The sequence below is a fragment of the Mangifera indica genome, chromosome 10 (assembly GCF_011075055.1).
Source record: "Mangifera indica cultivar Alphonso chromosome 10, CATAS_Mindica_2.1, whole genome shotgun sequence".
Lineage (NCBI taxonomy): Eukaryota > Viridiplantae > Streptophyta > Magnoliopsida > Sapindales > Anacardiaceae > Mangifera > Mangifera indica.
Genome location: NC_058146.1, coordinates 13,166,566 through 13,192,770, shown reverse-complemented (window position 1 = coordinate 13,192,770; position 26,205 = coordinate 13,166,566). Strand labels below are relative to the sequence as shown.

Genomic DNA, 26,205 nt, shown 5'->3' with positions numbered 1-26,205 from the left:
TTTGACTACTAATGTTATCTTGGGGGTGTAAACAATCAGTTCGGTTTGATTTGATTCATTAAAATTGAGTCGAGTTTGAGTTTGAATTACTCACTCTTGAGTTGAATTTAAACTTGATGTTGGTTAGTTTAGTAAACTCGCACTCTCACATCTTACGTCAAATAAAATATTAATAAATCCTTACAAGTTTTAAATTTAATTTACCTCCATAAAATCTTATTCTTTAACTTTTTTGAATATAAGATGTAGTTGATAATTGTATAATTTATGAGATTGAAGAACATTTCGAAAATTAAGGACTTTAAAATAATTTTTTGAATTTGAGTTAAAGCCACCCATTTTTGTTTTGAGTTTGAGCCAAGACTTTACTAATTTGAGAAACTCAAACTCAAATTCAAATTCAAACTCTTTTATAAAATAATTGAATCGAATTCAAATTATTGTGCTAATTTTTTATCTTTCTCACTTTATTATTAAAAACTTAAATTACTTGTTGATAGCCACGTTTAAGTGAAAAACTTGATAATTATATCCTTTGCTTTTTTCTAAAAAATAATTTTTTTATAATTTATTATTTTGAAAGTGATGATATATATACTCAAATTTAAATATTTAAATAATATATTTATTATAATATAATTAAATATTTTTAATTTAAAATTACTTAACACATAATAACATAATTTAAGTAATTAATTAAATAATAAAAAATAAATAAATATAATTTTATTTAATTTTCAATTAGTGATTGCGCATCATAGTTTTTCTCAACCTTTGTCCATATAAATATTCATTTTCTTGTAAAACCTTAAAAACAACAAAATATTATTCTTGCATATATAACTAAAACATGACAAAACATTAAAAATAGGGATATTAAATATTAGGATTCTAAGCGAAATTTTTTTAAAATTTAAACATTAAACAAAAATGTCTTATTTCTTCGAAATGATTAAAATGTTCTTACATATAAATTAAAAATTTTTATAACCCACCCAAATTTCCTTGAATTCATTGTTGGAATTCAAAGGAAAACCAGAGGCTCCCACAATTTAGCAATTGCTTGATGTATTCAGATTTTTTCAGCATTTTTCAAGTTTTCTTACGATGAAAATGACAAAGAATGTTAGTACTTCATCCCTTATTTTGTTTGAATCATTTTATTATTTAGATTTTATTGATTTATTGAAGATTCTAAGCATTATTAGTTTTAGGGTTTTGAATTTTAACAATGTATAAAATGTGTTGATTTTTTCTTGTTTTTGTTGAATTTGTTGAGGGACATTATATTATAGTAGATTTAGATTCGATTGTTGTTGATATAGAAGGTTGAAATGATAATTTTTGGTTGGCAATACACCTCATGGGACCTCGAGATTCCCCAAGGTGGATAGAATTTGCCCCAGCTTAGGTCAATGCCATGGGGGAGGGGGGAGAAATACAAAAATTCAAACAGTGAACACCTTGACGGATTGAGGGGAGAGGTATTTTGAACTGTAACACTGAGGGGTTCTCGGGGGGGAACTCAGAGGAATTGATATTTTTTGAAACTTTAAGAGTTGTAAAAGAGCAAAAATAGATAAGAGAACAAATTGATATTTTTCGTATCTGTTTTTCAATTTTATTCATTTTATTATTTTTTAAAGTGTTGTTTTCAAATTTTAGGTGCATTGATAGATTCAAATTCATTTACAAAATTAAAAAAAAAACCAATTTTCAGCTTTTTATCATAATGCTTTTTTTATTTTAAGAAAACACATGTTTTTTTAATTAAAGGAAAAAAAATTATTTCAATTTTAAAAATAAAATGTACATTTTCAAAACACGAAAATAAACATTTCATTTTCCTATTTACATTTGTACTTGATTAAATGTAACTATAAAGAAAAATAAAAATAATCGAAAATGTCTCTTTAATTGTTAGATAAATAATTAAAATAACTCTATTAAGGGAAGTGTACATGAATAGATAAATTTTATATTCATATGTCCAATACATTAGTGTTGGAAACAATCATGTGAAAAATTAAATTCTATACAATAAATATTAAATTTGTGTACTTAGATTTTAGTTCTGATTAAGCCTATTCAAATATGATGCAAGATATTGACATTAGTCATTTTCACGACCTAATTTGCTTCACATATTGCATTTCTATGAGAGATAGAATCTCTGTGTATTATGTACCCTTGGGAGAGGAAGAAGAGAACTCTCTTTCTATTTATTAAAAAAAATAACACATTATTATATTCCTTGGGAGGAGTCAGTTTTTGGACAATTTATGAGTGTCCAATTATCCTTTATCTCCCTATAATAACTATCCTTGGGGGTTAAATTAAATCGGATCAAATTGACTGATTATAAGTGGATCTAAATCCACTAATTAGAGATAGATGAAATTATCCCATAGAAACGCTTGCCTTAGAATTATTTACGACATTTGAAAACTTGTACAGTAAACATAGACCTAGCTTTCCTGCACATTCCAATTTTTTTGTTGATATTTTTGGTATTTTTTCTTGATTAATCTTGCAAAAAAATGGGAAAAAGAATAGTGTTATAGATTTATAGATTTGAACCCCAAGATATTCCGATCCAAAGGATATAATGGCGAAAAAAATCAGAAAAATAACAATACGATATACTTGGTTTGGATTTCGTAAAAAAAAATCCTACATCCAAGGCAGAGGTGTTCCTTTAGTCAAATCTACTAATATCAAGTTCGATTACAGAATCAAACACACGGATCTCAATCTTTGTACAACCAAAACAATATACACGGTAAAACAAAGTCAAAGAGACCCCGACTTCACCAATGAGACACCGCCAATTGAACTCAAGAAGCCGAAACTCTTTCACAACAACCACAAGATGCAAGAAACCAAAGAAGGAATAAACCCAACAGCCTCACGCCTTTCCTCTCTCAACATACAGTTCACAGCTAACGCAAGACTTATATACTTAGGTCAAAAATGTGTGAAAGCCCAGCGAAATGACAAACCTGCCCTCACTTAATGAAAGAAATGACTCATGCATCCTTAACTATAATTACAGTACTACCATTATAATTTTTAAACAAAACATTACAAACTCCACCTTGTTTGAAAACTATAAGACTAAAAAAACCATGAATTTAACTAGTAAAAACGCCTCTGCAAGACAAACTCACACACCTCCAATATGTAACAAGTCTAAGACACTCTTAAACTTGTTTATTGGAACAACCTTTGCCAAAATATCAGTAGGATTAACCTCTAAAGCAATTTTCTCCAAAATTACCTGACCTTTAGACAAAATTTCCCTTATAAAATGCAACCTAACATCTATATGTTTTGTTCTCTTATGAAAACCACTATTTTTAGACAAATGTGTTGCACTTTGTGAGTCACAATATATCATAAGAGTACCACAACTCAACCCTAACTTTTATGTTATACCTTTTCAGCCACAAAACTTTTTTATTAGCCTCTATTAATGCAACATACTTAGCTTCTATTATAGACAAAGCAATAATATGTTGAAGGCAGCTCTTCCAACTTATCACATTATCACCATATGTGAAAATATAGCCAGTTAGAGACCTCCTCTTGTCTAAATCTGCAAAATAATCTGAATCACAATATCCTTTAACAAGTAAACTATTAACATCAGATGCAGTATATACAAGACTAAAATCATATGAACCTTTCAAATATCTAAACACCTATTTCACAACATTCTAGTGTCTTTTACAAGGTTTTCCCATAAACCTACTCACCAAACTGATTGCATAAGCAATATCAAGCTCGAGTCCTATCATAGCATACATTAGACTACCTACCACATTACATAAGGAATCTTTTTCATACATTCAGATTCATCAGTAGGCAAATCATGTAAAATAGACATCAATTTGAAATGAGCTCTTATAAGAGTATTAACAGATTTAGCATCATGCATATCATACAATTCAAGAACTTTTTTAACATACATAGATTGAGACAACGTTAAAATACCTTTAATTCTATCTCTATTAATATCCATGCCTAAGATTCTTTTTACAGGCCCTAAATCTTTTATTTCAAATTCATCTTTTAACAATTTTTTCAACTTATTCAGATCACTTATTTTCTTTGAAACAATAAGTATATCATCCACATATATCAACAAGTAAACATAACTGTCCGTTTCAATTTTACAAACGTAAACACAATTATCAAAGTTACTTCTAGACTTCTAGAAAAGCCAATGGAGAGCATATAGCCATCAAACCTTTTATACCATTGTCTTGGTGCCTGTTTTAGGCCATACAATGACCTTTTTAGTAAACAAACCATATCTTCAGATCCAAGTTTCTCAAAATTCTCTGGTTGTTCCATATAAATCTGCTCTTCTAGATTATCATGAAGGAAGGTAGTAGTAATATCAAGCTATTCAAATTCTAAATCAAATAATACCACAACAGATAAAATAAGCCTTATTAATGTATGTTTAACTACAGGTGAAAAAATCTCATGATAGTCAATTCCTTCTACTTGGAAAAAACCTTTTGCAACAACTCTAGCCTTAAACCTTCTATTTTCAAAGCCTAGAGCAGTGAGTTTTCTTTTAAAAACCCATTTACAACCTATAATTTTTTTATTTACAGGTCTTTTAACAAGAATCCATGTGTTATTTTTATGCAGGGAATCTATCTCAGCTTGCATGACATTTAACCATTCCTTTTTGTGTTTACTCATATAGGCTTGTTTGAAATTAAAGGTTCATTCAATTCAATACAATCACCTATATTAAATGCATATGATATAAGGTTTGCATAAACATATTTAAATGGTAGTTTAATAGCTCTTCTAGACCTATCTCTAGCCAATTGATAATCAGAAAGATCAAAATATACATCACTGTTTAAACTACTTTGACCCTGACTCTATGATGGTTGCTAGTTCAAACCCCTATCTTCATATTTTGGAGTATGAATTGGATCTGAGCCCAAACCAGATCCATCACTTGACTCAAAACTGTCAAAATTACTCAAGTTAGAATTCTCCACCTCAATATAAACCTGTTTAGACTGAGATTGGTTAGAGATAAACAGATCTTTATAAAAAACAGATTCATTAAACACAACATCCCTGCTAATCACACATTTTAACTCATCAATTAACCAGATTTTATAACCCTTAGTCCCTGTAGGATATACTAAGAAGACAACTTTTAAAGCTCTAGGGTTTAACTTACCCTGTTTCACATGGATATAGACAAGGCATCCAAAAGGTCTCAAGTGACTTAATTTTGGTGGTCTATCAGACCACAATTCAATAGGAGTTTTAAAGTTAATAGCAGAAAAGGGTGATCTATTGATCAAATAATAAGTAGTAGCAACTACTTCAGCCTAGAATTTCTTACTCAATCTTGAGTTAGCTAACATGCATCTTATCTTATTCAGAATGGTTTTATTCATTCTTTTTGCAAGACCATTCTACTGAGGAGTGTCTGTACAGGTTTTATGTCACAAGATTCCAAATTATTTACAAAAATCAGTAAATTGTTTATTACAAAATTCAAGACCATTGTCTGTTCTTAAAACTTTTAATTTTTTATTAGTTGATTTTCAACAAGAGTTTTCCATTCTTTAAAAAATTCAAAGGCTTGATCTTTAGTTTTTAAGAAATAAACCCATACTCTTCTTGAAAAAATATCCACAAATGTTAGAAAATAATGAGCATTAGACAGAGAACTAGGTACCTGAGGAGAACCCCACAGATCTAAATGCACATAATCAAGAATATTCTTTGATCTATGAGTAGCATTTGCAAACTTCAACCTTTGTGACTTCCCTAAGACACAATTCTCACAAAACTCTAATGTAGAAATTCTTTTAGAATTAATCAAGTTTTGTTTACAAAGTTCTTGCAAGCCCAAGAAACTAATGTGTCCTAGCCTTTTATGCCACAAAACAGTTTCATCCACCTTATCAGGTTTAGAAGATATTGAGTCACTAACAACTGTTCCCTCTAAAATGTATAACCCATTTATTAGTTTAGCTCTCATTACTGCCAAAGCACCTCTCATTATTTTAAGCACACCTTTTTCAAATTTATAAGAATAGCCCTTGGAATCTACAAACCTAAAGATATTAGGTTTCTTCTCAATTTAGGAACTAGTCTAACATCATTGAGAATTTTAATAAAACCATCAACAAGTTTCAGTTTTATTGCACCTATACCAGTTATCTCACTTGCATCATCATTACCCATTAAGACTTTTTCCCCATTTATATGTTTTAAATATAAAAACCAGTCTTTTCTAGGTGTCATGTGAAAGGTGCATTCTGAATCTAAAACCCATTCTTCTCTAGACAACCCCTTAGATAATACCAATACTTCAGCATTGTCATAGCCATCAAGTAGATTTACAGACTCATGTTTCTCATTATTGGAAGGAAAATTCATTTTCTTTCTTTCAGGGCAATTTTTTTTTCATATGACCTTCTTTATGACAATTCCAACAAACTCTTTTAGGCCTAGATTTAGATATATTATTTCTTTTATCTTTTTGTTGAATTTTCTTTTCTGTTCTACCTCTAACTTGCAAACCTTCACCTATGGTTTTCTTTTCTATCTTCATTTCTAAATCTTTTGACTTAAGAGCCCCTAAGACATCCTCTAAAGAAAGAGACTCTCTACAATATTTGATAGCAACTTTTACATCTTTAAAAGTTTCAGGCAATGAGTTCAAAATAATAATGACTTGATTTTCATCTGAAATCTTTTCTTCTATATTAGCCAGATTAATAATAATTTTATTGAACTTATCTAAATTTTCTTTCAAAGACTTTTCTGGATCCATTTTAAGACCAAAAAGTTACTCTTTCAAATAAATTTTATTAGTCAAAGATTTAGTCATATAAAAAGATCCAAGCTTCGACCATAATTTTGCAACAGTATTAACATCATCAACTTGTCTTAAAACATTATCAGAAAAATATAAAATAAGCAAGCTATAGACAGTTTCAGGTACCTCAACCTTTTGAGATTCTGTCATATTAGAAGGTAAAACATCCACACCCTCCAAGGCCTTTGCACATTTTTGATGCATCAAAACAACCCTCATCTTTTTTCCTCCAAATATTAAAATAATTTTTTATGCTAAATTGTTCTATTTCTAGTCTTGTTGACCTCATTATGTTCTTTTGCTTTTTCTTTTAGTTTTTTTAATTCTACAGATACCAAAAGAATGCATAGCAGTACCAAGAAAGCAAAGTACTCATAATAAGAACACAACCTTTCCGAAATATATTCAAATATATCAAGAGACACAACACATATATTTCACCAGAATGTACTGAAAAGCACGAAAGCCAAACACATCTCAAGATATACACAAATAGCCAAATATAATCGAAAAAGAAAAGAAAAAAATAGGTCAAAGTACATAGATCGAAAAAATCTTTAATGGCTTTGATACCACTTGTTATAGATTTATAGATTGAACCCCAAGATATTCCAATCCAAATAATATAATAGCGAAAAAAATCAGAAAAATAATAACACGATATACTTGGTTCAGATTTCGTAAAAGAAATCCTACATCCAAGGCAGAGGTGTTCCTCTAGTCAAATCCACTAATATCAAGTTCGATTATAGAATACAAACACACGGATCTCAATCTTTGTACAACCAAAACAATAAACAAAGCATATACACAGTAAAACAAAGTCAAAGAGAACCTGACTTCACCGATGAGACACCGCCAATCAAACTCAAGAAGCTGAAACTCCTTCACAGTAGCCACAAGATGCAAGAAACTAGGGAAGGAATAAACCCAACAGCCTCACGCCTTTCCTCTCTCAATATACAGTTCACAACCAATGCAAGACTTATATACTTAGGTAAAAAATGTGTGAAAGCCCAGCGAAATGACAAACCTGCCCTCACTTAATGAAAGAAATAACTCATGCATCCTTAACTATAATTACAGTACTGCCCTTATAATTTTTAAACAAAACATTACAAATAGTAACTTATTCATCTTCATCACGCATTGCTCATAATATTGAGATTTACTTGTTTATACAAAGAAATTTGAGGTTCAAGATATCCAGTTGACTTGTTTTCATTCTTGAGTTTTTATGTAAAATAATTTAAATGGATTATGATTATCTTGATTTATTAATTCTTTTAGTAATTAAATAGTGTGATAATAGTTCTTTGGTGAAATGGGGCATGAAATGAACATTTCAATGCCTTTTTTTAACATGTGTGATTCGCAAATAATATGCGAATCACGCATATGGAAGAAGATGAAGGTGGTTTTTTTTTTTAATATATGTGATTTGCAAGTAATATGTTAATTACGCATATTGGGAGACTGTGATACCCCTAGGCGAATCCCACATCGACAAAGCACGGGAGAGATGCTGGGTCTGTGTGTGCTCTGTCTTTGGATCCCACATTGGTTAGTGGTGGGAGAATTGAATTGGTTAAATAGCCTGTGAGCTCCTTAACTGTCAAGACGCGTTTTGGGTTGCAAAGCCCAGAAGCAAACCCATGATGGACTGTGTGTCTAAAGTGGACAATATCTTAACAGTGGGTCGGGTTATTGGACCTGGGGTGTTACAAATGGTATCAGAGCAACTCCGCGTGTCCTCTTGAACGATGGTGGGGCAAACCTCAGCGAGGACGCTGAGTCCCGTAAGGGGGGGTGTATGTGATACCCCTAGGCGAATCCCACATCGACAAAGCACGGGAGAGATGCTGGGTCTGTGTGTGCTCTGTCTTTGGATCCCACATTGGTTAGTGGTGGGAGAATTGAATTGGTTAAATAGCCTGTGAGCTCCTTAACTGTCAAGACGCGTTTTGGGTTGTAAAGCCCAGAAGCAAACCCATGATGGACTGTGTGTCCAAAGTGGACAATATCTTAACAGTGGGCCGGGTTATTGGACCTGGGGTGTTACAGAGACAATTAAAATTTATGACGTTAAATATTTATATTGTCCACGTGACATATTTATAAACAGGTGTGCGCTTTTCTAGCATAATCTTTCGTTAGAACAAAATTTCAAATTTTTCAATGATTATGCATTTTTTCACATATCAATAGCCAATATAATTCATATAATAATAAAAAGACTAAAATGACCTAAATACATGTTTGTGAGTGTTACGACCCGTGGTGGCAATGAAGACAAAAATTGCGACTGTTATAAGCATAAGTGAGAGATCGAAAAAGAAAAAAAAAGGTATTTACACTTTTTAAAGACATATGAAATGTCTACTTTAGTTGAGTGAAATTGAATTTCTATCGAGAAAGATTTTTAAGATAATAAAAAGACAAAAATATATTGTAAAAAAAGAGGAAAAAGAAAAACAACCTTTATATACTTACATATAATCATTGTCAATAATGGAAATAGGTAAATGATTCACAAAAAAATTTTCAAACTCAAGTGGTGGAAAATAGTCATACTGATCAAAATTCAGGTCGAAAATAGTTATTCATTCATTGGAATAAAGAAAAATTATTCAAAGTTGAAGCAAAAAAATCTAATCACCCTTCACATTTAGAAATTTTGCTAAATGTAGTAGAAAAAACAAATATTCAAACAATGGTAAGCATATTATGACTATTTCAATGGTGAAAAATAAATCAAGATTGACAACATATAAGGAAGAAATTGGAATAGGGAAAGTATGTGTTAATTTTAAATATGATTTATTGAAGATATTAGGAGTAAAACATGGTAAGAAATTGACAATATGTCTCTAATTGAAAAGAGGAAGTCTGACATGTAGTGGCTTTGAAACCAAGTGGACAAAATTCCTCCAACAATACAGGACTAAAAACTTATAACGTTTTGTCATTTTGTCCCCTCAAAGATTGGAAAGTATAATCACCCTCAGAAATCTGTAAAAGTATTGTATAGGATTTGAACCGAACCGAGATTTAAGAAAGGTTGATTTAAGCTCAACTAGAATTGAAAAAGTCTCGCTCAAACTCAAGTTAGCGATGAGTTTATCAAAAAAGTTATTAAAAAAGAAGAATCGAAAATAAAAAAGAAAAATTATTAAAGAAAAAGTTAAAATTAAATAAAATTTATGAGTGAAAATAAAAAAGTCAGAACATTACAATCCGTTAATAGTTTTTTCAATAACTCACTTAAGTCAAATTAAGATAATTTTAATTTGAATTCACCTCGTTTAAGTTAAACACAAATCAAGTCTAAGACAGTTTGGCTTACATTTTCCCCAATACGATATTGTCATTTAACGTCTTAAAAAGTACAAAAACCCCCCCATTAGGGGAGTGTTAATACTTTTCAAAAGTTAGGGGGCATTAAAACTTTAAAAAAGAAAAACAAATTTGCGTGGATGCTCTCCAGCATAACCATTTTTGTTAATCATCACATGCCACAAATATAGACAATTATTTCAAATTATTTAAAATAAAAAAAAATTATTAAAACAACTTACCGTGTATTTAGCACAACATGAGCATTCAAAAAATTTACCCAAAAATATTTTTCACACTCTTCCGCGATTACAGGTTTGCTTCTCACTCTCTTCCTTTCTCTCTATTGGAAAATTTCGGTTTGATCTGAATTTCTAAGCTTTGTTGATTTACGAATCGCTGGCCGTTCTGATTCTAGGGTTTCGTTTCATCGCGGCGTGTTTGGTGGACCGGTGATTAGGGTTTTGCATTGTTCGGATCTGAATTTGGCGGTGGCTTCGGTGTTTGATTGCGAAGATGTTTTGGCGTATGACAGGATTGTCTACTGCGTCTCCGGTGAGTTTTTGTCTTTGTTTTTTTTCAATTTTGATTGCTTGGTTGCCTGATTCGTGATCTGTGTGCGCATTTGTTGCTGCATTTATGTGTAATTTGGAAATGGATTTCTTTGTTTGGATTACATAGGTTATTGTATTTAAATTTTTTAGTTTCGATATGCATACAGAACAGTGCGTTTTGGTAAGTTGTGGTTTCTGTTTATATGCGTATCTTTTCTAGTCATTTTGAATTGAATTAAATGCTTACTTAGGTTCTGGTGTATTTGAAATAAAGAGGAATTGACTCTGTGGTCAAAGAACTGTTTCTATCAGCCAAGTTTCAGCAAAATTGCAATGCAATAGTGAGAGTTAAGAGTGTTATCTGTTTGAATTTGATAAATTTTTTATTGTTTTTCTCTTTTTTATATTATAGCTTGTCTCTTTTTGGACATAGGAAAGACAACTATTAATGTTGATAACAATAGAAATCTTTTGGTTAGTTGATCAGGGGCAATTTGGGTTTCAGTGAATAAGTTTACTGGGTAGTAATAACGGAGTTATATTATTGCTTAATTTAGATGCTAAAGTTTAAATCATCCTGTAGGAGAGCATAAGAACTGTACCATTTTGCGCTGAATTTTGTGTGTTGCAAAATCAGTATGTCTGCCGTAATGAGAGATGAATAGAGATAAAATTGTAAGGGGTTCCTTCCAAAGAAATTTAATTTGCTACCAGGATCAGTAACTGTGACTGTTCAGTATTACCAAGCAATGAAGATAAGAAATTTAAGAGAAAGATTTAAGAAATAGAAGGGAGAAACTACACTTAAGATTTATAAAATTTGAGGGAAATTGACTGATGCCTGAGCATTTGATCATCACTGATGCTGGATACTATTCCAGAATGAACTTCTAGTAACTTCTTTTTTCCAAATGTTGTCTTTTACCCCATTTGTTGGTTTAAATAAAAAAAATTGGAGAATAAAAGGACTCAAATTTTTTTTTTTTAACCCTATGCTGATCCATTTTTCTAAGCCTATTGGATCTGGAAACTATCAACCCTCAGTTTTTATGAAAAAATCAGTAAGAGAGGAGATGTTTTGAATGATGTGTTGTCTCTAGCTAGATAACTAACATTGGTAAAGTGGGATGAAGATTTATACTTGATGTTAGATCTGTTCATGAAATAGATCCTTTTTCAAGAGCATCTCATGCTCTTTGAACGTATTTTGCTCAAACTGACGTTTTAAAAGTAATATGTTGCATGCTACATGCTTTGTTTTAGACTGTTGCATCATGATGCATAATATGCCATCGCAGATGCTTCATCACAAACTGGATGTGTTTGAGGAAAGCTTGTGCTTGACTTGTTATGATGGAAACAGAAGTTGTGGTTTTGCTTTAACATGATTTTTGCTTCATTCCCCATTTGGTGATAACATCTGCTTGTCTTTCTCATATTTATTACCCAGCTCATTTAGTTTTGGATGTTCTAAATTTTTATCCAAAAAATTTTAGTTTTTTTTTCTCTTTCATTTCACTTTTCCTGGGTCCTAAATGTAGGTGGAGACAATTTTGGATAAGGAGAATTTCACATTGGAGGAGCTTCTTGATGAGGATGATATAATTCAAGAATGCAAAGCTTTGAATGGCCGACTTATAAATTTGTAATATTTTTTTAATCTTCTTCATGTATATGAAATTTTTATGTATTTTGTCTTTGTTTTGTTATTGCTAATGAGTAATTGATTTCTAGGGACTATTTCTACCTTGTGTTTATTTTTAACTTTTAAATTGTATCTTCGAAAATTGTGTCTTTCTGCTATTTTCAAGGATCATTACTATTGAAATGTCATGATACATGAGGTTAATTAGCAAAGATTGATTAGAATACAGGTTGAAAAGTCAAAGTGTTAGTCAAAGGTTGATTCTTTTTCTCGTAGTTGATTTTTTCACTCATTGCTTCTTAGGCACTAGGATTTGGCTCCTTAGCTAATGCAATAGATTTTAAAAATGAGGTATTCAAACTTACAGGATCTATAGCTGCTCAATCTTTTTCCCTTTTCTTATGCTTATTTACATGAGGGATATCCCTTGTTGGATTTCACCTAGCATTTGTGCCTGGCACAAAATTCTAATGCCTTGGCAAGCTTCAAGGCATTTCCTTCATTGTATGCTCATTTGAGTTTTTGTGGTTAGGATATTATTGCTAATGCCTTGGTGCTGTATAGGTATTGACTGCCCTTGGATAAAGGCTTCAAGGAGGGATATCTTATTTATTTATTTTTTTAGAAAAAGAAACTATACAAAGAATTATGAGTGCTTTTTAAATTTGATGTGTTTTATGTTCTTCTCTGTGCAACACTGAAATTGTGCCCTTAAATTTGCTTTACAAGCTTGCCATTTTTTTGACAGTTGATAATGGTTTTCTGGTTTTTATTATATACCATATTTTGTTATTTTTCTTGCCTTCCAGTTTGCGAGAAAGGCCTCAGGTTGAACAACTGATTCGATATGTTGTGGTTGAGGCTGCTGAGGATGCTGAAAAGAGGCGAACTTTTAAGTAGGTTTAATGGATGACCATTTTTATCTTGTTGCTACATGGTATATCAGTCTGGATTCAGTAGTTGATATTACCATTTATTTATTGATTCCTTAGGTTTCCCTTTATAGCTTGTGAGATTTTTACTTGTGAAGTTGATATCATTCTTAAGACATTGGTAGAGGATGAGGAGGTAAGATGCCAACTCTGTTCCTTTCTGGTTGCTCATTTTATATTTCCAGAATGTCAATCTCTGAACTGTCAGGTCATTTCTTATTTTCAGTTGATGAATTTGTTGTTTTCCTTTCTGGAACCGGAAAACCCGCATAGCACATTACTGGCTGGGTACTTCAGCAAGGTACCTCAAACTGAATTTTAAAGATAGTAGTATGTCAGATGAAGGGACTATCAACACCCCTCATCATTGGAGGTTCTCTTTATATTCTGATTATCATTTTATCTCTTCTAATGTTGCCCTATTGTCTTCTTTGTAGGTTGTGATTTGTCTGTTGTTGAGGAAGACAATTCATTTTATGCATTATGTTAAAGTAAGTTAAGTTATCTCTTTCAACTTTTTTTAATATTCTTTTCCATTTGTGCTACAATAATTTTAATGACAGTTCACTTTCCAGTGTATAATTTATCATTCTTGTTGCCTTTGAAATATAAATAAAAAAGAAGATTTACAGAGGATGTTTATCAATGAAAAATGTTAATTTAACTCTTGGAAGTGTCAGCCATTGTGGTGTCTAGAGTTGAGATTTTCACTCCCTTTGTGATTATTTTCTGCCAGTATTAATATTGAATGAATAGGCTTCCATTTCAGTTGAACCTCCATCAGTATTTTATGCTTGTAAGCCCCTTGTTTCTTTTGCTATGAGGATGTGATGAAGGTATAATGGAGTATGGTAGTCTGTAAGTAGAGTTGAGTCATTGTAGGGATGTTACAGGCCCCTTACATCATATATGAATTGGGGAGTTTGCAGTTTTGCAAATCATGAGAATTCCGGGGCATTTATTTCCACGCTTGTTCATTTACTGGATCTTAAGTTTGCATTGCATTGTTATCAGGATGTCTAAGAAGATACAATCGTCTTTTGTTCAAACAGAACAAAAAATTGAATAATTATGAAAATTGGTGTGTAGATGTTCCTACCTATTGATTGTTCTTTTGAATTGTAACTACAATTCAGAGTGTAGGTCTGATTTTTGGTAGAAATTTTACCTTATCTCTTGAGCTGAATTTCAATGAATCCCATGGATTTAGTTGTAATTGTGTTGTTGCTTTGAAATGAGCACGCTATTGCTGTCTTCTTTGTATGTAATAAAACCATCATATGTTTAGTCAGAATTTCCTTTCCTCTGTGGGGTTGGATCATGTACATTATGATTGTGTTTTATTGAAAAATTTTCAATCATGAATTATAAGTTATCTTCATTGCATACTTTTAGGGACTGAGCACCAATATTATTAATATCACAAGAAAACAATGCTAACAATAAGAGGTCTCAGTTCCTCCCTAAGGATAGCGTCCTAGTTAGCCAAAGGCTGCGCAAAATACCCAAATAACAATATTTTTCTCCTTCTGTTCCTCCATCCAACCCCTCCTTTATAGTAATTTCATCTCATCCCAATACGTGCAATCAAATACATCAAATATCAACTAAGTCAACTATTTTCTAAATCAGATATCATCTTCCTAATCAATATCTAATGTTATCATCCTTATTTATATCTAATATGATCTTAATAATTTGAACTTCTTAATTAATATTGCCCTAATACAAACATTAATTGATAAGTAGTTGCCTTCAACTTCCATTGAGTATGATATTTGACTTGTATTATTGGCAATAAAGGGTATGTTTATTTTTGATAAGGGTATGTTTATGTATGCAATGTTTTTGATATCTTTTTTTATAGTCCACTAATATGCCTCTTATTTTTATCTTAATATAGTTAAATGTTTATTAACAATTTATATAGATATGTTGTATAATATTTGACTTTTTTGTGAGGACATGTCAATTTGCTGATCAGGGTAATAAAGCATAATAGTGTTGGGCTTGTTGATTTTCAGTCCCAAGAAATTGGAGGTTGTTCTTGTGGATTTTAAAAAAGAAGCGATATTTTAAGATACAATTTGAATGTATTCATACCTTATACTGATCCTTGACACTTATTTCTAGGAGTAATGATTTGCAATGTTGTTATTGCTCAAAAATTTATGATTCAGCAAGTCATATACTTTATGAAACGATGGCAGATTCTCTATTCACCTTTAGATTCTTCTGACAGCACTGGTTAAAACCATTTCTCACCACCCTATGCATCCATTTTTTCTAATTTAGTTTAGTTAATTTTTTTATGTTTCTGTATGATATGTAGTAAGCTTATGTCCCATTTTTATGCTGTCATCCAGGCACATCAAGAAATTATTTCTCGGCTAGTTGACCTGATTGGTATTACATCTATCATGGAGGTTGGTTGTTCATCATATATGTTGCTTGTATATTAACTACTTGCTCAAAGTTATGTTTTGGTTACATTCAATTGCATCTGCATTATGCCTGTATTTTGTTCCTATAATTGCTACCTCTTTGTAAACAGGTTTTAATACGCCTTATTGGTGCCGATGAGCACATGCATGCAAACTATAGCGAGTCAATGCAGTGGATAGAGGATACAAATGTGTTAGAGATGATTGTGGACAAGTTCAGCTCTTCGGTAAGTTTCTTTCGTTGTCTTCTTAATTTCTATTCTTAGATTTCTATATCTTGATAAGGTGTGACTGCAACATTTTCTTGCTACTGCATTCATATTGAAGAAACTGGGTTTTCTTAATTTTGATTACATCTCGTTTTCTCCCCCATTGGAGGGACTTACATATATTTAAATTTCAGTTAGCCTATGAAAGTAATCCTCGCTTATTGTTGTTGTTATAAAAAAAAAAAAATGTTTTGATGTGCATAGAGTGGCCATGAATATTTATGATTCTACTAATAGGCATATCTACAAGTTAAGTATAATGATCTGGATTTTACTCCCAGAATTTTGTATGTCAAGAGCTTATAATAGGTTTATTTAATACTTTATATTTATATATGCAATGAAAGTTTGGAAGCTAAAATTAATCAGGATTGCAAAACTAAATTGTGACATGAAGAAAATTCTGAAAGCTAGTTAAGTGAAATCAATTCAAGTTGGTTACTAATGTAATAATAATGTTGGAATTAGAGCCGGCAGTGGGCCGTGCTTGGCTGGGCTGAAAATGGCGAGGCTTGATGTGCCACGAGCTGTGCCATGCTAAGGCCCTCAAAATGCGGGCCCTGCTGGTCCACAAAATAAGAAGGCCCGGGGTCTGACCTGCAGCATTGTGGGCCATGCCTTTGTGGGCTGGCCCACCAATTTTTAAAATTTTTGCGGGCCGTGGCGGCCTACAGGCCTTCCTGTGAGGCCCCGACACAGCCTGCTATGTTCGTGGGCCTTGGCATGGCGTGCAAATTCTCTAGTTGGAATTATGTTATTTACTGAAAAAATAAAGATATTCATTACCAATTTTTGATTGACTAGATTTTCTTTAGACAAGCAGTGAAATTATTGGCAATGATCAATTAAATCATTTGATATTCATTGTTGGATTATGAAGCTTGATGGTGATGGAAATGTCAGGTAGTTTAATCTGTTTTGGGTAATACCTCCTTCCTCTTCTTTGGCTCTGTTAAACAAACATGTTACTTTGGACAAGCAGTGTTATGGAATTTTTACAGTTATGGCTACTTTTTAGGCACATTATTAGAAATAAACAAGAGAGTTTCTTTTTAGATACATCTGGCCAAGAGATTTTGTCTATGTTGGATAAAGTAAAATTTTGGGATTCTCTTTGGGCATCTTTACTCCAGAGTTTCAAGATGTTTCTTTTTTCTTTATTCAACATGGGGGAGCTTCAATTACCTAGATCGGGAAGATTTTTGTGTGAACTTGTTTAGGGATTTAGGGATGATTATTGTTAAATTGGAGAATTGTTTTTCACTTTATATAGTTTTTCTAAGCCTAGGTTTTAGGGACAGCTTTCCTTTTTTGTGTGGGAAACTTTTCCGTTTTACTTTTTATTTGATTGGAATCTGTTTGTTTCTGGCCAAAAAGAAAAGTAAAAAATAAATAAGGAAACAAAATTGTCAGGTGGTTTATGAGTAGTCAGAGGAGTGACTGAAGTGGGGGATCTGATTAACTCAATTATTTGCCAATTTATATATTTTTCCTTGGTGCCAATTTCTTCAAATGCCGCTGCATTTTTGAAGATGTTAGGTCTTTTTTGTTGGACCCTTTTAAAGGTTATCTAGATGAGATGCAATGTTTCACAAATTGTTGTAGCGATACATCTTTGACTTCTGGTCATTTGCCAATTTATATATTTTGCATTAGTGCCAATTTCTTCAAATGCTGCTGCATTTTCTAAGACTTTAGGTCTTTTTTGTTGAACCCCTTTTAAAGGTTATCTAGATGAGATGCTTTGTTTCACAAAGTGCTATAACCAATACATATTTGACTTCTTACTGTTGGGCATGTGAAGTTCAAGAATAAAATGCAAGTTTAAATTATTTGTTATTCACACTCTAGATTGATATTCAACAATCTTTCATATGTAATATGCAATGATTGCCATGTATTAAATAGATACATACTTTTTTTGCCACAGGATTGTCCAGAGGTGCATGCAAATGCGGCTGAAACACTGTGTTCTATAACACGATTTGCTCCCCCGGGTTTTGCAGCTAAGATTACTAGTCCAATGTATTGTTTTATCTTACATTGTTGCCCAGATAAACTGCTAATGGTTCTGTATGGCATCCCCCTAATTTTATTACTGGGCATTTCTTTTTTCTGTGCAATCATGCAGTTTCATAGGGAGGTTATTTCATCATGCTTTGGAAGACTCTCGGCCAAAATCTGTTCTGGTTAACTCATTGTCTATCTGTATATCTTTGTTAGACCCTAAGAGGCTAACATCAGGGACATACTATATGTTCAACCGTCAGATAACTCATGGATCCACAGTAACTGCAAATCCGGATACAGTTGAAGGAATGCTGGGTATCCTAGGTGAATATTTGGTCAATAAGTTTTCCATTATATGGTGATACAAGATCAGAGCCTTGTCTGTTTCTGTCACTAATTTGTTTTCTTTTTATGACTAAAGAAAATAATTTTGATGTTGTGCAATTCTGCAGGTGATTTACTGAAGCTTTTGGATGTGTCGTCTGAGGAGAGTGTCTTGCTAACCACATATGGCAAGTTGCAGCCACCTCTTGGAAATCATCGCTTGAAAGTATGTCTTATTTGTTTATTCTAGTCCTTTTATTTTTCTTTAATGATTTAAAAGCTATCTTAATTTTTTTTTCCGTTAATTGGGGAACCTTGCTTGGATTGGTTATATGGGTAAATCCCTGGGGCATAATGATTAGACCTACAATCACTGAAGCAGGTAAGTTAGGGCTTCCAAGCGTGGTAGAAGCTCAAACCTGGGCTTCTTCCTAGAAGTTCTAGTGCTTCACTAGATTTGCTAACCCTTAGGGTTTGGCTGTCTTAATTTTTGACCTTCGCATAAGTAGAAGTTTCTACTGTTTGACTATTTTGTAGGTAGTCCTAGCTTGAATTTCCAATTTGTTTTTCAGAGTAAGCTAATTAGTGATTTGCTATTCTTGACTACTAATTGAACATGAATGTTTTCAGATTGTAGAGTTCTTTTCAGTATTGCTGACAGTTGGCAGCGAAGCAGCTGAGAAGGAATTAATTCGACTAGGTGCAGTGAAAAGAATATGGGACTTGTTCTTTGAGTAAGTTAAAAAGAAGCTCTGCTATGCAATGGAGGGTGACCAGACTTCTGGCCTTATGCCTGTTTTAATTGACTGTAGGTACCCATACAATAATTTTTTGCATCATCACGTAGAGACCATAATCTTATCTTGTTTGGAGAGCAAAAAAACACCTCTTATCGAACACCTCCTTCATGAGTGCAATCTCAGTGGGAAAATTCTTGCAGCAGAGAAGAATTTCATTTTAGAAGCTGATCCAAACAAGGTAATTGTCCTGTATCTGTAAGTTACTATTATTTATTTGTTGGGGCATTTCTTAAAATTATTTCTGTTTTTTCTTTTCTTTTTATTTTTTCTATCATGTGCTTTTTTTTATGGGTAAGTTATCATGTGCTTGTTGCTTTTGGTCAGCACTTAACCTTTTATCTGCTAGTTAGAACTAACAAATATTGTTCTCCAACAGCCAACTATTCCAGCTGAGGGTAGATTGCCGCCCAGGATAGGGAATATTGGGCACTTAACACGTATATCTAACAAACTTGTACAGCTGGGAAATAGCAGCAAAGAAATTCAAGCATATTTGCAGGTTTATTACTCAACCTATACTGTTGTTTAATCAGTTGATGGGCAATATTGCTTAAGGAAAGTTCTTTCACTGGCTTTTAAAGAGGTAAAGTCAAGATTACAGCCTGATTGGCTTAGTTATATAATAGACTAATATGTGCATGGTGGAACTGTGAGTTGGGGTATATTAAGTAGTTCGTAGGTCTTTTATTTATTTATTATTGTAGTTGTTCTAGAGCATGTTTTTTCATTTAAGATCGATTGAAAGATTATGCTAACTTTGAGTTTAACATCTCTCCCTTCCTAGAAGTGTCCCAACTATTTGTGTCATGTGCATGTTGTCACTAGCAGTGAGCTTGTTGTCCTGATTTTGATTAACTTACACTATATATCTCTTATCTAATGCAAAATTATCTATTGTTCTCAATCATTATTTGAATTTTCTTAGTCATTATTATTTTTTCATTTGTGGATTTTAATTATATAGGAGAACAGTGAATGGAGTGATTGGCAAATAAATGTCCTATCAAAACGAAATGCGGTGGAGAATGTATATCAGTGGGCTTGTGGGTATGTTTTCTTTCAAAACATGTTGTTGAACCTGCCAAAGGTTTTTGTTTCTGAATCTTTCTGCTTACGCATCTGAAGTAAGTTTAACTACTTTTTATATGATTGAGTTCCGTGTGCTGTCTTTTCATATTGCATTTTGTAGTAATGGTTTTCTTTAGAGAAGTTGTTGATACATTTTCTAGATTCTACAGCCATATACCTATATACCTGCCAGGATAAGTCTGGTTATTACACAATTGTGATTTTTATTTTACTAGCATGCCGTTGCGTAATTGTACTTGCCTGTTATGATCAGTGTAAGTCTGAGTGCAAAGAGCATATATGTTGAGATCTTCCTTTTTTTTTTAAATTTTGAATAGGAAATATGAAATTTTATTTAAAATACAAATGTTTACAAAAGTAGTTGCGTAGTAGTCCACAAAAAAGTTAAGAAATATAAATCTCATTAACAACATTCCAATTCTCTTGTCTGCAATCTGATTTATTATTTACCAATGGAAGTGCAACAATGTTGGCTAAATTATATGTATTGAGAGTAGTTGGAAGAATTCTTGGATGACCAATTCGTGTTGTAATTAACTCTGTTGGATGGACCACTAAGTTACTTTAATAGTTCTTTTATTTTCCTGTGTGTGGGTGTGTCTAAAGGATTAGTAAGAAGCTTGTTTCATTAAATGGGTTAGGGATTATAGTTCCCATTTATTTAGATGATGCTAATTATTAGATGCATAAGAAGCTTGTTTCATTAAATGAGTTAGGGATTATAGTTCCCATTTATTTAGGCAATGCTAATTGTTAGATGCACAACTCATATAGGCCAAGGCCTTAAAATATTTTACTTTATTTTAATTTTTTAATTTCATAAATTAGTTACACTCCTATAAAAGTATCTAGAATGGCTAAAATTATATGTTTAAATGAGGTTGGTGCATTTATGTGCTACTATCCCTTTTACCATGGGAGAATTTTGTTGCTACACTTGTATTGAATTTAATAAATGTCTTTATTTACTTTTATTAATATTGGATTGTTTTATCTGTTTAAACAGGAGGCCGACAGCTCTACATGACCCGAATAGAGATAGTGATGATGATGATTACCAAAATAGAGATTATGATGTTGCAGCCTTGGCAAATAACTTGAGCCAGGCATTTCGATATGGCATTTACAACAATGATGATATAGATGAGGTACTTTTTAGAATTTTCGGAGTAGTCCAATTGCAATACATTTTTAATTTCTTTAACTCATCAAATAAATTTTCATTAGCTATATAGTTGAACGGTAAACAATCAAATATTATGAGAAGGAATTATGAAGGTGGAGAATAAATATATTTTTATAAATGCTACTAGTCAAGTAGGTTACCAACAGAGACACGATTGCAGAGGCATATCACCTTTGAATGATCGACAGAAGTCATGACCACTTTTTAAGCTAGGTATTGATCTTTGAATTGTTGGGTCTAGGAAATGCCAAGTGAAGGTATGAGGCAGACTTGCCATGTTTAGAGAACAGATGATCTACTCTAGAACATGACTTATATCCATGGGGCAAGGCCATAAAAAGTTAAGTGTCAAAGATTTTATAAGATGATTTTTCTCTTATGGTCTATTTTGCCTAATACCTCCTTAAAATATGTGTGGATTCTGTATGAAGACCAATTTAACTGGAGCGTTTGATTGGCTTTTCTCTGGTCATAAATCCACATGCATTTGTCTGGAAGGGTGTGAACTATCATTTTATTATCTTGCAGTTATCTTTTCTACACATATACTATGAAGCAATAAATTCAAGATGGCATTTGAAATCTGTATTTTGTTCTTTCTTTAATTTATTTGAGACAGCAGAAATCACACCTATGTTTTAAATGTTTATAAATTATACTTTCAAAGGTTCTTCTTTAAATAAACTTGTCTGGTTGTTATACCCCTCTAATTTGTATTTTCATTCCTTGTCAGCTCACTTTTGTATATAGTTTATTGATGAAGTAACCTAAGCAGTTCTTGGGGATTTGCTTCTTTCCAAATCAAAACTCTATTTTCATTTTGAAATGGAATATCTTTCTTAGCATCATTATGGGCCATGGTCACTAAAGAATTCAAGGATTTTTTAATTTCTTTTTGAAGAACTGGGAAGCTCTTTTGCACTAAAATTAGAGGCCGATTTTTTATAGCTCAATATTGTAGAAAAATGTCTGACCTGTTGTAAATCTGAAAGAGGACTTCTGGTCCATCTCAATCTTTGCATTTTTTGTTGTAGAAATAAAATTTTCTGTTTTAAAGAGGTTTGACATTCTCTGTTTTGGACCAACAGCACCCAGCATTTGTTTACTTTTCAAATTATGTATCTGCATATATAGTCATGTAATGGTTAGACTGTAACTGTTTATCCTATCTTGGATATGGGTACAACAGTTGTGGTAAGCCATATTTCTTGGGAATATATCATTGTAATGGGGAGTTCTAATGCAGATGCAAGAGAAGTTTGTACCATCCTAACCTAAATTTATCTTTTATTTTTCATCTCTTTTCATTTTAGCTATTAGACTGGAATCATTGTGTCGCATATGTAATACCTGTAATGTTATTTTCATGCATCTGTGATATTTATTCATTTTTTAAATTATAACATATTAATTGATTATCATATTTTTCTAGATTATTGATGATAATTTTTATTGGTTACTTCTTTTATTGAATTGCTTTTCCTTTGCCATTATTTTTTCTTTCACTGATGCGAGTTTCCCTTTTTAGTGAGATTCTATGTGAAGCTGGCACAACTTACTAATTCCTTTTTATGAATTTCAGGCACACGGCTCTCTTGGACGGGATGATGAGGTATGAGATGAAATTATATTTCATGCTCACTTTCTTGATTGTGAAGAGAATAACTTTCTAGTATCTGTTTCAGCAACTGCTTTCGAGCTTTTTTTCCTTTTTCTGTTTATTATTATTTGTATAATAATAATTTTTTTTTTGATGATGATGATAATCATCATTATTTGCCGTGATTTTTTAACCAGTCCATGCTCAATTCTTATATTTTTATATTGCAATATTTTGTTATATCAACGTCGGAGCTTTTTGATGAGGCTTAACAAAATCTTATCAAACCTTCTACAGAGAAGTGTCAAGTGATGTTTCTTTGGGTTTTCTTACTGAGTATGCAGGAAAAAACTCACTATATGATCCCTATTTGAATTATGTTGTTTTGATGTCTGCATGAAAGGGATAGGGTGGGAAGAGAGCAACATTTTTTTTTTTTTTTGGGCTTCTCTTGACAGCTTGCTCACTTGTAGATCAATTTTCAAATTTATAATAAATTATCTAGCTTCATATTAAGAAAAATCATGATGTGTGTTACTGTTACAGATTTACTGTTAATTATGTCAATAGTTCTTTGGAAATTGACTAGTTGGATATTAAATCTATATGCTATATTATATAGTGGAAAGTAGTTTGACCAAGTTTTTCAACCATAATCTATCATCATTAGTCTTTTGGACTATTCTAGTTGTACAGCAGTGAATTAAATTTTGTCCAGTTGCTATCTAAATATGAAGAGTCTTAAAAACATAAATTTTAATATGAATATAATCTAATTTCTATTATAACTCTCATAACTTGCTGTCTTGTTAAAAAAAAAATATTTATGAGTAGTGGATATTTTCTGATGGATATACTTGGCAGGATGTCTACTTTGATGATGAATCTGCTGAAGTTGTTATTTCTTCTCTGCGCCTGGGAGACGACCAAGAAAGGTAGGTGAAAAGCCCGTATTTAATCTTCCATTCTTTTTGCTCTTTTTGCTTGGTATCAAATCAGCAAGATATATCTGGAAGTCTTGAGGTCATTCTATTAAACCTATAAACCTTGTATCCAAATTTCGTCGTTAACATGTTGTAGATAACAAAGTAGATGTTTTTGTGCTTAAAGAGTGACTTATGTTAACCTAGTAAGTATTCAACATGTAAAAAATATTAAATTTATCTTAACATATGGGCCATGTTGCTTATTCTATAGCATTTTTTTTGGTTATTACATTGGCTTTTAAACTGGTAGCCCAAATTTGTGAATTAGAGTAAGAGGACCTACTTTGGTTGTGTTGTGGCTATGTGGAATATTTTTGTTCTTCCTGTTGAATTAACAATAACTTTCATACAGGACTAGAACCTACTTTTCTAGGTTCTACTGACTCAGTCTGTTCAGCAAAGAATGGTTGACATTTGAGGAACAAACCTGGTTTGTTCGGTCAACTTTAATGCGGACAATGTGTGTGTGAAATCAACTCTAGTCTGACTAAAGCTTGGCTATATACATGTTTCTCAGTTTTTGAAACAGACTAGCACCTGACTTTTTCGGTTAGGCCTTTTATAGCTTCTACTGATCTGTTCAGCAAAGAATGGTTGACATTTGAGGAACAAACCTGGTCTGTTGAGTTGGTCGACTTTACTGTGGACAATGTGTGTATGAAATCAACTCCATTCTAACTAGTGCTAGGCCATATGAACGTTTTTCAGCTTTTGCAACATTTTTTGGAATTGAATGCCTGGATTCTAACTAGTGCTTAGCCATATGAAAGTTTTTCAGTTTTTGCAACATTTCTTGGAATTGAATGCGTGGATGTTTGCTGCTGCCCGTTTGAAATCTATGAGTTTTCATTTGGACGGCTTTTCCTTGAATTCCTGTAACATACATTTAGTTTAAGTAGCTTTTTGCATTTATAATCAGGGTTTCCATCATGCAAATTACCTATTTACTGACCATCCTGATTTTGGACCTCGTTACCGATGCTTCTTCTTTGGTCTTTGCAGTGGTTCTCTTTTTACGAATTCCAATTGGTTTGCTTTTGAGGATGATAGAGTTACCAATGACCGCTACACTGAATTACTCTCTTCTCCTTCTCCTAATAATGAAGAGGCTGCTGTTACGAATGGTGGAGGAGATGATGAGGTGGTTATTGGGGAAGAAGACTTAGATGACAGTGCAACGTCTGATGCTGTACCAGAAACAAAATCAGAAGATACAGTTGTTGACAATCTGCCAAAAGATTCTGAGGAAACAGGAGGCAGTGCAAGTGAAAAGCCTCCTGTGTGGGTTGAATGGAGGGAGAGTCCGGATCCCAGTAACCTACCCAATGCAAGTGAAGCTAATGGTGAGGTGCAATTAGACTTGATGGATAAGGTTGTTGATCGCTGCCCAGATGCTTCTGAATCTTCTGACAAAATAGCAAATGCAATGCCTGCCGGAGATTCCCTACAGTCAGAAGATGAAAATAAAACTCCAAGTTATAATCCTGCAGACAACGGCGATCCAAGTCCAGAACCAATTACGTCTAAGGAGGTGGAGACAGCCGTAGGAGCGGTGAAAGAAATAGAAAACTGATGTATATTGTTCAACAGAATGAGTTAAATTGATGAATATTTGAGAAATTGGGCACTGTACTTTTAGAAGGTTCTTCTGTACATTGTCAAAGTAGGGCATGATGATGTTGATGATGATGATGATTCTTTTTTTTCCCCCAGGCATTGAAGAGAGTGCAGTGGAGTTCGTTCAACTAGAGAAGAGAAGAGAAGGGGAAGGGGACATTTTACAAGTAATGCAGGATTTAATCAGTCAAATTAACTTTAGCATTTAGTTAGGGGGGGATGACTCAGAAGAAATGGAATTTGACGTACACGGAGTTTTGGTGAAATAATCTGTTCATATTTGTATTTATAAATGTGATATATAATAATAAGAATTGATATGCATGCCTTTTATCATTGAAAGTATTTTTCATTTTCGGTAACTATTATTGAATAAATATTTGTGTGAAATCAGGACTCTGGTTTGAGTTGAAAAATATAGCATATTTAAACTTCTTAAAATATTTTTGGAATGTTTTTAACATGTATTTGGATTGGAGTTGATTCTAGGGTCAGTTTAAAATCATTCAAAATTGATAAATTATAACTTTAATTCAATA

At 32.4% G+C, this 26,205-nt stretch overlaps 1 protein-coding gene across 1 annotated transcript; it reads left to right on the top strand.

Annotated features, from left to right (window-relative positions):
• The first annotated feature begins 10,381 nt into the window (after positions 1-10,381).
• Positions 10,382-26,028, top strand: LOC123227934 (serine/threonine-protein phosphatase 6 regulatory subunit 3-like). The gene is made up of 21 exons (XM_044653082.1): positions 10,382-10,525; positions 10,629-10,765; positions 12,306-12,409; positions 13,219-13,305; positions 13,402-13,477; positions 13,568-13,642; positions 13,779-13,832; positions 15,708-15,767; positions 15,896-16,012; positions 17,985-18,079; positions 18,186-18,388; positions 18,517-18,614; positions 19,019-19,122; positions 19,201-19,366; positions 19,565-19,687; positions 20,153-20,235; positions 21,284-21,425; positions 23,046-23,075; positions 23,928-23,998; positions 25,052-25,623; positions 25,763-26,028. The coding sequence occupies exons 2-20, from the start codon at positions 10,727-10,729 to the stop codon at positions 25,620-25,622; spliced, it is 2,298 nt and encodes a 765-aa protein (XP_044509017.1). The 5' UTR covers positions 10,382-10,525; positions 10,629-10,726; the 3' UTR covers position 25,623; positions 25,763-26,028.
• Positions 26,029-26,205: the final 177 nt, after the last annotated feature.

Coding starts and splice junctions, on each gene's coding strand:
- LOC123227934 (XM_044653082.1), top strand. CDS start 10,727: ATGTTTTGGCGTATGACAGGATTGTCTACTGCGTCTCCG. Junction 13,643..13,778: donor TGGCTGGGTACTTCAGCAAG/GTACCTCAAACT, acceptor TCTTCTTTGTAG/GTTGTGATTTGTCTGTTGTT. Junction 23,999..25,051: donor CTGGGAGACGACCAAGAAAG/GTAGGTGAAAAG, acceptor TGGTCTTTGCAG/TGGTTCTCTTTTTACGAATT.